Source organism: Dama dama, chromosome 20 (genome assembly GCF_033118175.1).
Source record: "Dama dama isolate Ldn47 chromosome 20, ASM3311817v1, whole genome shotgun sequence".
In the NCBI taxonomy this organism is placed as follows: Eukaryota; Metazoa; Chordata; class Mammalia; order Artiodactyla; family Cervidae; genus Dama; species Dama dama.
Window position 1 is genome coordinate 27,161,238 of NC_083700.1, and position 16,701 is coordinate 27,177,938.

Here is a 16,701-nt window from a genome sequence, read left to right on the forward strand (position 1 = left end):
ATCCCCTGGAGAAGGGATGGGCTACCCACTTCAGTATTCTTGGGCTTCCCTTGTGGTTTAGCTGGTAGAATCCACCTGCAATGCAGGAGACCTGGGTTCGATCCCTGGGTTGGGAAGATCCCCCAGAGAACAACAGCTACCCACTCCAGTATTCTGACTGGAGAATTCCACGGACTGTATAGTCCATGGGGTCACAAAGAGTTGGACACGACTGAGCAACTTTCACTTAGTGCTCAGAAGTGCCTGGCACATTTAATATGTTTTAAAATTAATGTATGAATAATCAAGCACTTCCCCAGTGGTTCAGTGGTAAAGAATCTACCTGCAAGGCAGGAGACACAGGAAATGTGCATTCAATCCCCGGGTCAGGAAGATTTCCTAGAGGAGGGCATGGCAACCCACTCTAGTATTCTTGCCTGGAGAATCCCATGGACAGAGGGGATGGGCAGGCTACAGTCCATACGGTCTCAAAGAGTAGGACACAATCTTACAGACTGAAACCACCCCTTACAGACTGAAAGAACTGAGGTGCCTGGGGAATCTGCACCCAGCTAAACACCAGACAGTCAGCAAACGTTCTTACCAGCCTGGGAGCCAGGGCTTCTCAGGTGACATTCCCTTTAACCTGGTGTGTGGAACATACACCCAAACTCTCAGAGGGTAATCTTACATCTTCTATTTCCTGATTTTAGCAGGGACCTCACTACAGCTGCTGAAGTTCTAAAAACAATACCCACCACAGTCACAGAAACCAAAGTGTAGAGAAGGGAATGGTTTCTTCAAGGCTACACCCTCAGCTAAGGCAAACCTGGAAGTAAAGTCAGAACTCTTCCCTCCAGGGCATCTATCTCCACCTTTGCAGCCTTCAGACTATGTCCTTAGAGGGAACCTTTGCTTAAAAAGGCCCCAGTGCCTCAGTTCATACTGTGACTGGCCTAACACAGGGCTTTGTCACGTAATCCTAACTCAAAAGAGGGCAACAATTCTACCGAAGAAGAAATACAACTCTTTTCAGCAGAAATGTGCAGATTAAGTGTTTTGAAAATGACTGCCAACAGGAAGAAGGGAATCTGAATAGTTCCCCAAAGGGAAATTCTCAAACAGTTTGTATTAGTTAGGATACGAACTGCTATATAAACAATCCCCAAATCTCATAGCTAAAAAAAAAATTATTTCTTGATTATGTCATAGTCTGATGTGGGTGAGCTGGGATGAGAAGGGAGGCACTGGAAGACTTTGTTTCTGCTGTCATTCAGGAACTGAGGCTTACCAGTCTACCAAAGGGTCCACGGCCAACAGCAGATTAAAAATCTCTGGTCTAGTGGCTCCACAGTTCTCTAGGGCCCTGTAGTTGTCCATCAGTTCCTCTGTATTCAGCAGGCCAAGAAGAAAAGAAACAGCACAAAGAATCGTATGCAAAGTTTTAGAAGGGCAGATAAGAAATGACTCACACATCACTTCTCTCCACATTCCACTTGTTATAGCCACACTCTCCGGGAAACAAACTCACTCAGAAGGATAATGCAGATAGTGGAGTGCAGTTTATTACACCGCGGGCCCAAGGCAGAATCTCCTCTTAGCCAAGGACCCCGACCAGCATTTGTGAAAATCTTTTATACCCCATGTGTACGTGTCTAAACCCACCACCCCAATTTCCTTGAGACTTACATAAACAAAGGGAGGGTAAATACAACTACAATAACCCCATCATTCACGTGTTATGTGTTCAAACAATTAATAATCAATAAGCCCATGGTCACTTTCCAACCAGTTAATAATCGATAAGCCTGTGATTACATCCTGATACGGAAAAAATTTATGACCTGTCTGGAGGCAGGGGTGATTACGGTATGTTTCCTCTTAGGCAATGAGTAAGCTGGATGTGATCTTCAAGATTCCCCTGCCCAGAGGGGGTCTTATCCTTCTATTGTCATTCCCATAGGCGCTAAGCACAGAGTTCAGAGTCCACTGGAGAGGTGGCCATGCACGACCAGCATGGACAGGCCTGAGACGGAGTCCAGGCCCTATGAATTCCTTCTTCACACTGACTTAGAACTGAGTAATATGACCCGTGTAACTGCAGTGAAGAAAAGGAAATGTAGTCTCTGGTAGTCAGGAGGGAAAGGGACATGGGGATTAGTGGACACAATGCATTATCTCTGCTACACATCAAACACATATTTAGTGGATTATGCCAATGATAATAAAAATACTGTATGATTCAGTAATACTGAATATAACAATGAGACTAAGTGCTTCTATACTGCAAATGTGTAAAACTACAATGACACAAATACTACATGATAACAATACAAAATGATGAGATAACATAAATGATATGATACCAAATTCTAAATGATACAATAATAAGGAAGGGAATAGGTTTATTACTTTTTTTGTTTTATTAAATACTACCCAACCACGTATTAGGTAGGAGCCCACTTCTGCTCAGCCTAAACAGAGATGGTTACTATAAAACTCTTAGAGGAAAATATAGGCAGAACACTCTTTTGACAAAAGCACCAGGATCTTTTTTGACCCACCTGCTAGAGTAATGAAAACAGAAACAAAAATCAACAATTGGGATCTAATTAAATTTAAAAGCTTTTGCACAGCAAAGGAAACCATAAACAAGATGAAAAGACAACCCCCAGAATGGCAGAAAAATATTTGCAAACAAAGCAACGGACCAAGGATTAATCTCCAATATACACAAACAGCTCATGCGGCTCAACATCCAAAAAAAAAAAAAAAAAAGACAAACAACCCAATCAAAAAACGGGTGGAAAAAAAAAAAAAAAAAAAAAAAACGGGTGGAAGACCTAAATAGATATTTCTCCAAAGAAGATAGAGATGGCCAACAACACAAAAAAAGAAGCTCAACATTGCTCATTATAAGAGAAAGGTAAATCGAAACTACAATGAGATATCACCTCATACCTGTCAGAATGGCCATCATTAAAAAATCTACAAACAATAAAAGCTGGAGTGGGTGTGGAGAAAAGGGGACCCTCTTGCACTGTTGCTGGGAATGTAAACTGAGACAGCCACTATGGAGAACAGTATGGGGGTACCTTAAAAAACTAAAGACAGAACTACTGTATGACCCAGCAATCCCATTTTTCACATACCCAGGGAAAAACCATAATTCAAAAAGATACATGCACACCAGTGTTCACTGCTTCTATGTCCTGGCTATTTACAATAGCATAGCCAAGACACGGAAGCAACCTAAACATCGATCAATAGAGGAATGGATAAAGATGATGTGGTGCATGTATACAATGGCATATTAGCCACAAAAAGGAATAAAACAGAGTCATCTTGAGAGGGTAACAGGCAGGAAGGCCAGGGGTCTCCAAAGGGAGGAAATAAGCTGCAAGTGCCAGACATTTTTGTCTCTCTTAAGCGGGAGGAAACAAACTAGCGATATTTTTTTCCTTCTCTATACAAATTTAAAAGAAGGTTTCTCTTAAAATACTGTGTTGCCATGACACCTGGTTTCACCTGAAGCTAACTATTCTCAAACATTGAGTTAACCAATACATTTTTCTTATGGAAATGTTTGTCTTAAGCTATGGTAATGTGGTATGCATTTACCCCAGACTCTGTCTTCAAGTTGGTTCAGCCAAATGGCTTAGAACCTACTTGACAAACCAGTATGTTATACTCAGATATTATTCCCCTAATCTATGTAAACGAAACTATTTGTATGGTAATCTGCCCTTCTACAAGATTTAAGTCAACTGTTTTATGGCCTGGGATGAATCATCTGGTGCCAAGATTATCACAAAATGCAACTTATGGATGAGGGGCCTGGTGCCATTCTGAGTTTTAAGACATTCCTTTCTTTTCATTAACAGACTGCTAGTGACTATATAACATCCAGCTGAAGACTAGCAGGGGGGTACTCTTTCTGCCCCCTTCTAATGCCTATGTCAGAAGCTTTCTCTATCTCCTTTATACTTTAATAAAACTTTATTACACAAAAGCGCTGAGCAACCCAGCCTCGTCTCTGGCCCCGGATTGAATTAGTCTCCTGCAGAGGCCAAAAATCCCAGCGTCTTATTGTTCAGCAACAACCTTTCAATCTGCAGAGATGTAGATGGCTAGAGACTGTCAAACAAAGTAAAGTAAGTCAAAATGAGAAAACAAATACTGCATATTAATGCATATATGTGGAATCTAGAAAAATGGTCTAGAAGAGATGGTTATAGGAGCAGCCCTGTGGGCAGGAATTGAAGAGATAGGAGGGAGCCTGTTAGAAAAGGCAGCAACACTGGGTCCCCATCAGCTGAGAAGAAAAAGGTGCAGAGGGCTTTCTGAGTTTTTACTGAGGCTTAGGTCCAACTCTCCCAGGGCTGTTTATCTGAAGCACTTTATTGGTTTTATTTAATACACTGATTGGTTAACATGACTGGTTACCTAGCTGGTTAACATGATAATTCATCCTCGCTTGGAGAAGGGCATCAGGCTTGAAGGTGAAACTGAAAGCCAAGGAGAGCTCAAAGGACCAGGGTTAAGTCGTTCCCTCCAGATCCGAGTACAAACCAACAGTGGCACTATTCTGAGCCCGAAAAACAGGAAGTTAGATGCCAAAAAGGACTTTGAGGTCAGCCAAGGAGAGCTTGGTGACAAATTCTCCAGATCCTGATAGAATCTGTTTGGCTAAATCTTTCTTTTTTTCTTGGAGTTGCAAGATCTTCTCTTCCACTGTTCCCTCACAAACAAATCTGAAAAACAGACAAGCAAACAATCAAAACCCCAAAGCAGCATATCTAAAGAAATAGTCAAGCTTCTATGTATGCTTAGTTTTTTTTGTTGTTCTTGACACTTGGTAACAATATTTTTTAATATCATTTTACCTACATAGTACTTTACTGTTTAACAGAATATGGAAAATATAGTCCAACATCCCAGTTTTAAGTGCAATAATCAGAACCACCATTGTATTTAGGAAGTGAGAGTGAAAGTGAAAAGTCGCTCAGTCGGGTCTGACTCCTTGCAACCCCATGGACTGGAGCCCACCAGGCTCCTACATCCATGGAATTTTCTAGGCAAGAGTACTGGAGTGGGTTGCCATTTCCTTCTCCATCTATGTATGCTTAGTTTTTAAAGGAGATTTCTTCCTTTATTTTTCCTTAGGTTTGATTGATAACTCTAAGTTTAGGAAACCTAAATAACTTAGACTAAGTATATACATCCGTTTAAAGTGATCTGAACTCAGACTGACTTATTATTTCTTTTCAAAGCTGAGATAACTGACAAACGCCAGAATCACAAGAGATACGTGCCTAGTCACTCAGTCATGTCCGATTTTCTGACACCATGAACTGCAGCCTGACAGGCTCCTCTATCCTTGAGGATTCTCCAGGCAAGAATACTGGAGTGGGTTGCCATGCCCTCCTCAAGAGGATCTTGCCAATCCAGGGATCGAACCCAGGTCTCCTGCATTGCAGGTGGATTCTTTACCAACTGAGCCACTAGGGAATATGCTGACCCCATAAAATAAAAATTGTAGAGGTCCAGCTTTCACACAAAAAGCCCCATCTTGGGAAGGTCAGAAGGTCTAAAGCTATCAGGCTTCTGCTAAGAATATGTGTACTGGTTAAAGTACAGAGTGTCTTATTTCATGGCTAATTCACACTGAAAACAGGTCTGACCAGTTGAGGAAATGCCACTGTCAGTCCTTTCGTCACTCATTGAGCAAGTACTGGTGGAGATTCACCACATGCCACGCTCTATGCTAGGTATAGGAACATAGAGACGAACATGCTCGTGCAGTCAAAGAGAACACAAGACAGAGACATGAAAACAAACAGCAAGAATAACAATATGACCTGGAAACTGCTCTAATGGAAATACGTCCACTGTACAAGACGAGTGAAAGGAAATCTGTCTGGGGTATTCAGGGACGACCCCATTGACAAGTTAATTCTTAATGTGACTTGTAGGATGAGCAAGGGTTTGCCAGATGGAACAGTGGGGAGGGCATCCCAGGGAATGGGAACATGTATAAAGCCGTGGCTAACATGTGCAGCAACATGAATGGATCTAGAGATTACCGTACTAAACCAGGAAGAGACAAATACACCACATGATATCACTTCTATGTGGAGCCTAGAATACAGCAGAAATGAACATATCTATGAAACAGAAACAGACTCACAGGTATAGAGAACAGACTTGTGGCTGCCAAGGAGGCTGGGGGTGGAGAAGGGATGGCTTGGGAGTCTGGTGTTAGCAGAGGCAAACTATTATATGATGGACAAACAGCAAAGTCCTACTGTATAGCACTGGGGACTCTATTCAGTGTCCTGTGATAAACCATAAGGGAAAGTATGAAATAGAATATATATATGTATAACTGCCACTTTTGCTATACAGCAGAAATTAACAAACACTGTAAATCAACTGTACGTCAATAAAATTAAAAATAACAACAAAGAAAAAACAGAATGAATGAAATAGAGAAATTGTCCAACTCTTTGCGATGCCATGGACTGTAGCCCGCCAGGCTTCCCTGTCCATGGAATCCTCCAGGCAAGAATACTGGAGTGGGTTGCCGTTACCTTCTTCAGGGGATCTTCCCAACCCAGGGATCAAACCCAGGTCTCCTGCATTGTAGGAGAGTTCTTTACCACTAAGTCACCTGGGAAGCCTAATAGGTATTTGTTTTTTTGAGTTGAATGAGATAAACGCATGAGTAAATGAAAAATGGGTGCAGATGTGGACACCTGGATTCATATATTTTGTGGGGATTTGGATATCTGGGCCTGAAGGTTAGGAGACCTTGGAATTGACGGTGTAGAGTTTGGACTTGCTGGAGTAGATAGGATTATTGAGAGAGGTGCATACAAAGTAAGCTGAGAAGAGAGCTAAAGACAGAACAGCTGACATAATCGCTGTACTTGGCACATCTTGGAATTCATTGGTGCCCCTTAGCAAGAGCAGCTTCAGTGACGTGACAGGGGTGAAAGCCAGTTCATACAGTTGAGGAATGAATGGGAAATAAGTAAAGATAGACAATGATTTCTATATGTTCAAGAAACTTGGTCATGAAGATGAAGGAAAGCGGTCTATAACTGGGCTGGATTGCACTGTTAAGTGTCGGGAGCCGCTGGGATGCGCCCAATCCTTGACAAGGTCATGGGACGACAGAGGAACCTGCAAGGCCGTTCTTTCCCTCGGGGTTGTCCTGGGGACAAGGTCATGGGACGAGAAAGAACTTGCAAGGCAGCTCTTCCCCTCGGGGGTGTCCCAGGGGCCCAATATGTCCCTTTCCTCTTTCTGTCTTACTGTTGTTGAGCTTTCTATTAATTTTTGGAAATGTAATATATAGTAATAAGGCCTCCCTGGAAAAGTCCAAGCCTATTTAGAAATGCTCATGATTGCTCTGGCTCAGGACACGACCATAAACATCAAGTCAAAAAGGAAAAGGCCACAGGCATAGTTTGGCTGCTTGCTTAAAAGATTATAAGGTTCTAGAATAGAATAGAGTAGAGGCATTTAGATTTAGAAGTAGATGTACTGCTTCAGTTTACTTGCTCCTTGGTTGAGAGGGTTTTCATTACTGCTATTTCCTTGCTGCTATTTGTCCATTGTTTCCCTTCCTTTAAACAACATGGAATATTATGGGTATTTTTGTAGAGTTAGGAAATGTGGTACATAGGATTTCAATAGAAGATTTATATTAACCAGCTTCACTGCCATCACCTCACTGTTAATAGAGGTGTTTTGCTGCTTTAGAGGTGCTTTGCTGCTACATAGTTAATCATTGCAGACTGAGGTTTTGTGGTTTCAGGTAAAGAAAATTATCAAGGTTTTCACATGGTACTATTCTCAGAAATGTTAAACATGTTTTTGTAGCCCTTCCCATGTATTGTTTTATTGTCCAAAGAATTCATAGTATACCTGAAATTTGTGGAATATTGTTTTTGTTAGAATGAAAATGTTAGGCCATTGAGGCAAGAAGACTAATGTACGGGACATTCAAGAAAAAAAACCCTGTAATCGGAAATGTTCCAGATGAATGCACAGGGGAAAAACATGGGGAAGGAAAATATTGACAGAAGCATGAAACCAACATCTGATGTAATATGCGGTGACTTAAGGGGGAGGTAATGTTCATTCTATAAAAACTGAGCTGTCCTAAAAATAAAAAAGCTTTTTCTTCCACGCAACCTTCTGTGTGTCTGTCTCCTTCCTCGCCGACGCCACTCATCCCTTGGGTACTCCTAGACCCACTGGGGCTGGACTCCAGCAGTTAAGGCAGGTTCTATTATTGTTTTTAAAAAGAGGAGGGTCTCACATAAAGGGACATTCTACAAAATAACTGCCCCATGCACTTTAAAAATGTCACTGTCATAAAACACAAAGAAAGACTGAAGTGTTGTTCCAGATTAAAGGGGATAAGAGAGTCAGGAGAATTGAATGCTATGCAGGACCTTTTGAGGGAAGGACATCACTGGAACAAGTGGCAAAATTGAGTAAGGTCCATTAGATCAGATAATAGTATTGTATCATTGTTAACATCCTGGTTTTGATAACTTTATTGTGATTATGTAAGAGATGTCATTTTTAGAAAGTGCCTATTTTAGTATTTAGAGGTAAAGGAACATCATGTCTGCAACTTACTGTCAAATGGTCCAGAAAAAAGCTCACACACATACACACACACACAAATGTCACAGCAGTCAGGAATTTTTTGGTATTATTCTTAAAATCGAGAACTCTGGGGTATTTTTGTAAGAATTCTTACATTCTTTCCTATGTCTGGAGTTATGTCAAAATAAAAGTGAAAGAGAGAAAGAGAAACAGAGAGAGAGAGAGGAGGGTCCTTTCATGGGCAGCCTTGACTGAGATAAGGCTCATCACTGTACTTGTTTTCTTCTGCAGGGACCAGCTCCAAGGTTACCCTCAAATTGCTTGTGTTCCCTTCCTGACCATGAGTGCCAAGAAGGATGAGCCCCACAAACACCATCAGTACAGTGACCACCAAATACTTTACATTCTGTTAAAATACTACCCAAGAAAGATTTTCACGGGAGCAGGTCTTGGCTCCAGGAGACCTCTATATACTTACTTGTGTACGACGACATCTTTCTGCTGCCCTACTCGGTAGATTCGGTCACAAGCTTGATCTTCGAGCGATGGGTTCCTGTGAGAAGACAGGTTGGGCTCAGGGGCACTGACATCCTCGACGAGGGGCGGGCAGATCACACGGCCAAATCCAGCCTGCGGTCTGTCTCTGTGTGGCTCTTGAGTTTGAAACAGTTGTTACATTTTTAAACATTTGTTAAAAAAAAAAAAAAAAACCAAACCAAAAATCCACAAAGAATACGTGACAGAGACCTATGTATCTGCAAAGCCTGAAATATTTATAGAAAAAGTTGGCAGGTCTCTGTTCTAGTCTATGTGGGGCTTGGAGACTCCCAGATGTCTTCCTGCCCTCTCATGAGAAACTGGGCTCAGATTTGCCTCCAATAGGAACTCTTAGCACCACCATCAGTTGAAACTATAGGTAACAGAGGTTAAAGTGATGCTCAAATCCAATCACTAACTAGCTGGATGACTCTAGGCAAGTTATCTAACCATAGCCTAAAAGGCTTGGGAATGGGAGGACTGGCAAATGATCATTAATGCCTTTATCTTAAGATTTTTTTTTTTTAATGTGGACCAGTTTTAAAGTCTATAATGAACTTACTACAATACTGTCTGCCTTATGTCTTGGTTTTTGAGCCGTAAGGCTTATGGGATCTTAGCTCCCCAACCAGGACTGAACCCACACCCCCTGCAATGGAAGACAAAGTCTTTTTAACTACTGGACCATGAGGAAAGTCCCTTCTAATACCGTTTTCAACTTTTAACTTTCTATGACTCAAATAAGGAGACTGAATTTGTTTCCTTCTTTCTAGATTCTCCTTTTCAACTCCAAACTAGTTTCTCATCTTACCTCTTTAAAATCTTGAATAACATTTCTCCAATTCAGAAGCCAGCATGATTCCAATTCTGCTTTCCTCATGTATGGGGGTGGGAGGGGTCCCAAAGTAAGACCTAACCACATTCTCCAGGAAGATAACAACAGGTGGGCCTGTCTGTGCCCATCTGGGCTGCCTGGAGAACAAACGACAATCCCTGGCAACGGTGCCTGGTGTGGCAATCCCTAACTGGCATCACTGAAAAATCAAAACTGGGACAGATTATGATACTTTCTCCTAGCAACGCATGAATCATTTGCTTCGTATCTAGGAAGGATGCTGCTATACTCCTGGTGTTGACACTATGAGCAGTGAGTCCAAGGCTGTGCCTTAAGTGTGTATCTAACATAATTAGAAAATTTCTTTCCCTTTCCCTTTAGGAGTAATGGTTTTCCTTCTTTGCCAATGTTGAGATTTCCTTGGACGTCAATGAGTATGTCTGAAATACGGTGTTTTGAAGAGATAAAACTCTTTGCTGAGTGAAGTAGCTCTTAGCCATGAGAAAAAGCCTTATTCCCAGTTTCCATGGAAACAGACATCAGGTTAACAATAAAGTGAACAGACTATTTTATATAGTCATTTGAATCCTTCCTTGCTCAGGAATACAGGGCCATCAACTCAGCCTACACCACTTTGATCTGTATCTATACACATGTATGCACAGAGGCAGCTCCACAATATGAAAGGAACACACTCGTTATAAGAAGTCAGGTTTTACTGCCCCTTGGTCTCCCTGCAATGCAGGGACAACTCAAGAAAAATCCATAATTGTTACCAGTGCATGTCCAGAAGAAAAAGATGGTTTCCTCCAGTCAGGTTTAGACCGACACCTCCAGCCAAGAGAGAAATTAGCATAACCTTCAAAAGGAAGCACACCGTTCACTTTACACAGATTCGGTTTCATAAACCATCTCTCCTCCTGTCACAGGTTCAATACCAAGATCAATACAAATAAGCAACATGTTCTTATCAAACTTCCTTCTGCAGTCATAAAGGCATTGTTTCGAAACTTTGAGATGCTATTTCCCCTGCCTCACCTTGGAGAAGATTCTCATTTAACGTTTTTTGGGTGAGTCAATCTCAAGACATTAATTGTGTGCCTGCCAAATATATGAATACTACCATTTAGAGTACTGGGGCTGGTCAGTTCAATACACTTTCCATCAACCAGATACTGTCTATTCCACCAGTCCCCCACCACTGCCATGACTCTCCTGCCTATCACTCAACTGTTGTTTGGTTGCTCAGTTATGTCTGACACTTTGTGACCCCCGTGGACTGTAGCCCACCAGGCTCCTCTGTCCATGGGATGTCCCAGGCAAGAATACTGGAGTGGGTAGCCATTCCCTTCTCCAAGGGATCTTTCCAACCCAGGGATTGACCCCAACTCTCCCCCTTGGCAGGCAGACTCTTTACCACTGAGCCACGAGCAAAGCCCTAAATTCCCATCATCCATAATTAGATGTCTCTGAGAGGACAGTGAAAAATTGGCTTAAAACTCAACATTCAGAAACCTAAGATCATGGCATCTGGTCCCATCACTTCACAGGAAATAGATGGAAACAGTGAGAGACTTTATTTTGGGGGGCTCCAAAATCACTGCTGATGGTGACTGCAGCCATGAAATTAAAAGACGCTTGTTCCTTGGAAGAAAAGCTATGACCAACCTAGACAGCAGATTAAAAAGCAGAGACGTTACTTTGCCAACAAAGGTCCGTCTAGTCAAAGCTATGGTTTTTCCAGTAGTCATGTATAGATATGAGAGTTGGACTATAAAGAAAACTGAGCACCAAAGAATTGATACTTTTGAACTGTGGTGTTAAGAGAAGACTCTTGAGAGTCCCTTGGACTGCAAGGAGATCCAACCAGCCCATCCTAAAGGAAACCAGTCCTGAATATTCATTGGAAGGACTGATGCTGAAGCTGAAACTTCAATACTTTGGCCACCTGACGCGAAGAACTGACTCATTTGAAAAGACTCTGATGCTGGGAAAGATTGAAGGCGGGAGGAGAAGGGGATGACAGAGGATGAGATGGTTGGATGGCATCACCGCTCAATGGACAAGAGTTTGGGTAAACTCCAGGAGTTGGTGATGGACAGGGAGGCCTGGCGTGCTACAGTCCGTGGGGTTGCAGAGTCGGACATGACTGAGCGACTGAACTGAACTGACTGTTCTCCCACTTCCCTCCATCTTTCCTCATATCAAGATCCCACCCACCCATCCTTCCAGGCTTGCCTTTTCCATAAAGAGTTTCTGGATCCTAACCAGTTCTGTCCTTACTCTTTTTAACCTTTATATTTTATTCTCTTAGAGTATTTTCACACTTTGATACATACCCCTGATAAATGTCAAAGGAATCAAAAATATCTGGAGGGATCAAAGCTATGAATATTTTTCAATTGAGCTATGTTAAAATTGTCTGTGTAATCAGGAACAATCTGCTGTTAATTACAGAACTTAGCTGTGATCAGCTCGTACCTGAGGGCCCCTGGTGCTGTTAAATGCCTCTACCAAGTCCATTCTCTGTTTGGGGTTGACAGAGCCATCGATGGTGGCATAAGTAAATCCACATCTCTTAAGATGCAAGGCTATAACCTTCAGCATGCTGGTCCACTGAGAGACAATGACACTGGAAGAAAGGAGAAAACAGAAATAAACTCATGAAATAAACTCATCTGCAGGGCTTTAACACCTGCTATCCATATGATTCAGTTATCAAATATGGAAGAAGGAAAGCCTTCTGATACCTAAGGGTACACACTTAGGTGACATAAGATTATAATGCTTCCAGTTATTTCTATATCCAGTCTGCTACTTATCTTGTGCAAAATGAAGTCAGAACAAAGTGGTGGTGAAACTAAAGTGACGGCTGCAGCCTCCGATTATCTGGGGACCTAATTCTCATCTAAAGGTCTGTCCTCCTGCAGAAAAGGAGGACAGGCCCTTCCCCTTGCCAGTCAGAACCATAAGCCTCTAGGGTTTCTCTGTTCCCTCCATGCTGTGCTTTAATTAGAGTTTTAGATCAAAATCTTTCTGATCTACAAATGCAGTGAGTAACACAGAGTAAAGTAAAACAAACAAAGACTGAACCTCCTGCATCCCCCGCCCCTAGCTCAGGAACATGTCCAGCACTGCCGGGGCTCCCGGTCTGACCACACCCCTCTCCCTCCATTTCCCTCTGTTATTCTCTGGCTTTGTTTAAGATGCTTCTTCTGTGTTCTTAAATGCTTCTTCAGATGCTCAGCTTACTTAGATCCTCCAGGGATTGCCTTTGCAACCAGTGTCAGAAATATTTTAATTAGAAATCACAGGGAATTTGTGCCGTAACCTCAGTACTTTCTGCTGAGTGTGACTCAAAGTCCTTGATATAAAAAGCTAAGATTTATAACCATCCACAATATCCAATTTTCTTGCATAGTTACAAGCAACACTTGGATCATGAAATAACACATTTACCTCTTTTGGGACCCTGAATTTCTTCGGACTGCCTCCAATTCTGCCAACAGGGATGAAATCTGGGAAAAGGTTGAATTAACATAAGTAGGTTTAAGCAAATTTGCTTTTCTCCATTTTCTCTGGCCTGAATGAAAGAATCAGTCTCCCCCAGGGCCTCTCGGCTTTAGGCGTTACTCCTCTCTGGTTCCTTCTCCTCTCTGCAGCCAGAGGACTATTTCCAAAATGCCAGTTTCTTATTTGCTTTCGCTGGCTGAAGACCCTCCAGTGGCCTCCCACAGAGAATAAAGCCCAAGCTCCTTACCATGACCTCCCAGATTCTCACTTCCTCTCATGTCTCCAGCCTTACCCCTCACCACACCCAAATGATGCTTGGGTGAAACCAACACTCCCTCCACTGAGCTGCGCTTTGTCTCATCTCTGTCCATTCCGTTCCCTCTGCTTAGAACAGCCTTGGGTGCCAGCTTAATGTAATTTCTTGGAGGTCCTCCCCAATCCAAGGTGCCCGCTGACTATGTGCTACTATACACCTTTTCTTTCTATTATCATGGTCTTTTAAAAAATTATATAATAATTGCTTATTAGTTATCTCTTGATTTCAAGGCCAGAGATGCTCCAAGGAGGCAAAGCTGGCATGTGTCCGGTTCATCGGCACCCTTAGCACGGTCCCCCAGCACGCTGCGGGACCACAGAAGATACTACCCTAATATTTGCAGAAGGAGAAAGTAAAAGAGCCTGACCTGGTCTGAGGCCTGCTGCAAACAGTGTTGAAGAACAGAACCTTTCCAGACTGAGGAACACTTGCTCAAGCTTTGCGACAAGCTCCCTGGCTATTTATCCAAACTGCTCAGGGCACAATCAAGTCAATGAAGGACCAGACAGTAAGAATACATGGGCAGGACTTCAAAGAGTGACTGAGTTCATTCTTCCTGACTGCTAAGGAGCGTGACCTTTCTAAAGGTTCTAAGAGGCCCAGAGTTCATCTCCAGAGTGGTAGAGGAGGAAGAGCATTGGACTAGGAACCAGGAGATGAAGAGTTCCTACTTTGCGATCACGGGGCGAGCTCACTCTGAAACTCCTAGGGGAGAGTTCAGCTTCCTCATGGGTGAAAGGAGCTGAGCCAGAGCAATGGAGATGCGCTTAGCTCTTCCCCTCTATGCTGTCGTGACATTAGTGATAACCTGTACAGGCTCCCACGAGGCTGCATTCCAATCTGAACAAACACTCCCATGACTGGGCAGGAAGATGGTCACAGGACTGTACCATTTTGAATCAGTAGGAATTTAAAAAGCACATACATGAAGTGCCTGGTGTTCTGACAACTTGAGGTTATAGAAAGTTCTTGAATTGCCACGTGAAAAACCTAGCCATAGGTATTTTGAAGAAAAACAAAAAATGCAGTGGGAGAGCAGGATTTATGGTCTGTGAGCTGTAGACTAATTCTAATAACATTCTGTATGAGTTTAGGTTTGTGCTATCAAACTCCCTTCCTTAACGTGAAACCACCTTAAAAGGTTTGAACTATGATTAATGGGCTCACATTAAGAAGGCTTGTGAATCATTAACTGAGTATCAGACAAGTTGTGAGGAACACAAATTATTAGGAATGTGAGGTTTCAACCCATCTGCTAACTGAGGGTTGCCAGGGCCTGAAACCTGCCCACATAGGGTGCCCTTTGCATGTTCCCACCAGTTTCTGATGGTGAAGACCTATGTAAATATTTTTAGAACTCTAATTAAAAGTAACTCTTAGGTAACACCATTCCCTTGGCAGTGACCTCCTTCCTAGTTACATATTTTAAAAACTTTGAAAAAAGTCTGAGGAAGCCTCAGAAAGCAGCAGAGAGAGAAACCAGCCACGCAGGGCAGGCAAGACAACGGGCAGGTTCCAAGTGAGCCAGTGGAGGGGCAGGCCTGAGTCACACACACCCCAGGCTTCTTCTGATGGAACCCCTCAGTTCTTAAATCACTCTCGTGGGAGTTCAGTTCAGTCGCTCAGTCATGACTGACTCTTTGCGACCCCATGGACCTCAGCACACCAGGCCTCCCTGTCTATCACCAACTCCCCGAGTTTACTCAAACTCAAGTCCATTGAGTTGGTGATGCCATCCAACCATCTCATCCTCTGTCATCCCCTTCTCCTCCCACCTTCAATCATTCCCAGCATCAGGGTCTTTTCAAATGAGCCAGCTCTTCACATTAGGTGGCCAAAGTATTGGAGTTTCAGCTTCAACATCAGTCCTTCCGATGAATATTCAGGACTAATTTCCTTTAGGATGGACTGGTTGGATCTCCTTGTAGTCCAAGGGACTCTCAAGAGTTTTCTCCAATACCACGGTTCAAAAGCATTTCAGTGTCCTATCTTTTTGCCTTTTCATACTGTTCATGGGGTTCTCAAGGCAAGAATACTGAAGTGGTTTGCCATTCCCTTCTCCAGCTTCCGTGGGAATAGAGTGACTAATGAGGACAGAAGGCTGGTAACAATCAAACCTGGCAGATTGAAGCTTCTCAACAAAGGAAAGCAACTGGCGCTCAGACGTAAGACATTGTCTTAAGGCCCAGGTCTTTGTGGCTTTCCCAAAACAAACTGCTCACTTGCCCAGTCCCTGTCCCCAGTGTAAACCTGACAGACTCTTTCCCCAGGAATCCAAGCCGGAAATCTGCCTTGATGTGAGAGGTGGGCCCAAGCCACTCTCTGAAAGCCCACTTCAGTTCTATTCGTGAAATGAAACCAGAATTCAGAACTAGAGGGAGAATCTGACCAGCTAACATCTAGTAGCTCCAGCTCTGCCATCAAATGGCTGGACCCACTTGGACAAACATTGTGCTCTCAAGGAAATATGTGAGGAGTTGAAGTCTTTCTACTAGAATGGAGGTGATCACACTACCTTGGTGCTCTCTCTCTTGTCATCAAAAAGCTCCACCTTGAAGCATTTGCCATTAAGGGAAACGGAGGCAGACGGCTCTGAGTCGTGAAATTCAGACAAGGTCAAGGCACTGAGCTGCTCCTCCAGGGAGAGGGCCAGACCTTCACTCTTCAGCTCCGTCGGATCCAGGGCCTGATCGGAATCAGACAGGGGACACAGCAAATGGGCGGCTGAGGCAGCAAGCCACTGGACTTGCCAAAGTGCTGACTGTTTAACACTGCACATGGCAAAATGTTTTGTAATTTACCATCAGTACCCCTTTGAGTAAACCCAGATTAAAATGAAGTCTTACAAGTTTTTCTCACCAGATCAAAAATAAACCAAAGTGGAACTTTTTAG

At 42.9% G+C, this 16,701-nt stretch overlaps 1 protein-coding gene across 6 annotated transcripts in view; it reads right to left on the reverse strand.

Annotated features, from left to right (window-relative positions):
- Positions 1-1,519: 1,519 nt before the first annotated feature.
- The window catches only part of TTF2 (transcription termination factor 2), a 52,804-nt gene continuing 37,622 nt past the window's right edge, over positions 1,520-16,701 (reverse strand). For 2 of the 6 annotated variants that reach the window (XM_061121056.1, XM_061121057.1), the window contains exons 18-23: positions 16,324-16,494; positions 13,439-13,497; positions 12,461-12,611; positions 10,756-10,838; positions 9,086-9,160; positions 1,520-4,733 (exon numbers count right to left, since the gene is read on the reverse strand). In XM_061121056.1, the coding sequence (XP_060977039.1) occupies positions 4,589-4,733; positions 9,086-9,160; positions 10,756-10,838; positions 12,461-12,611; positions 13,439-13,497; positions 16,324-16,494 (684 nt within the window). In that variant the 3' untranslated portion in view covers positions 1,520-4,588. The other 4 variants (XR_009689041.1, XR_009689042.1, XM_061121060.1 and 1 more) reach the window with 4 other exon arrangements.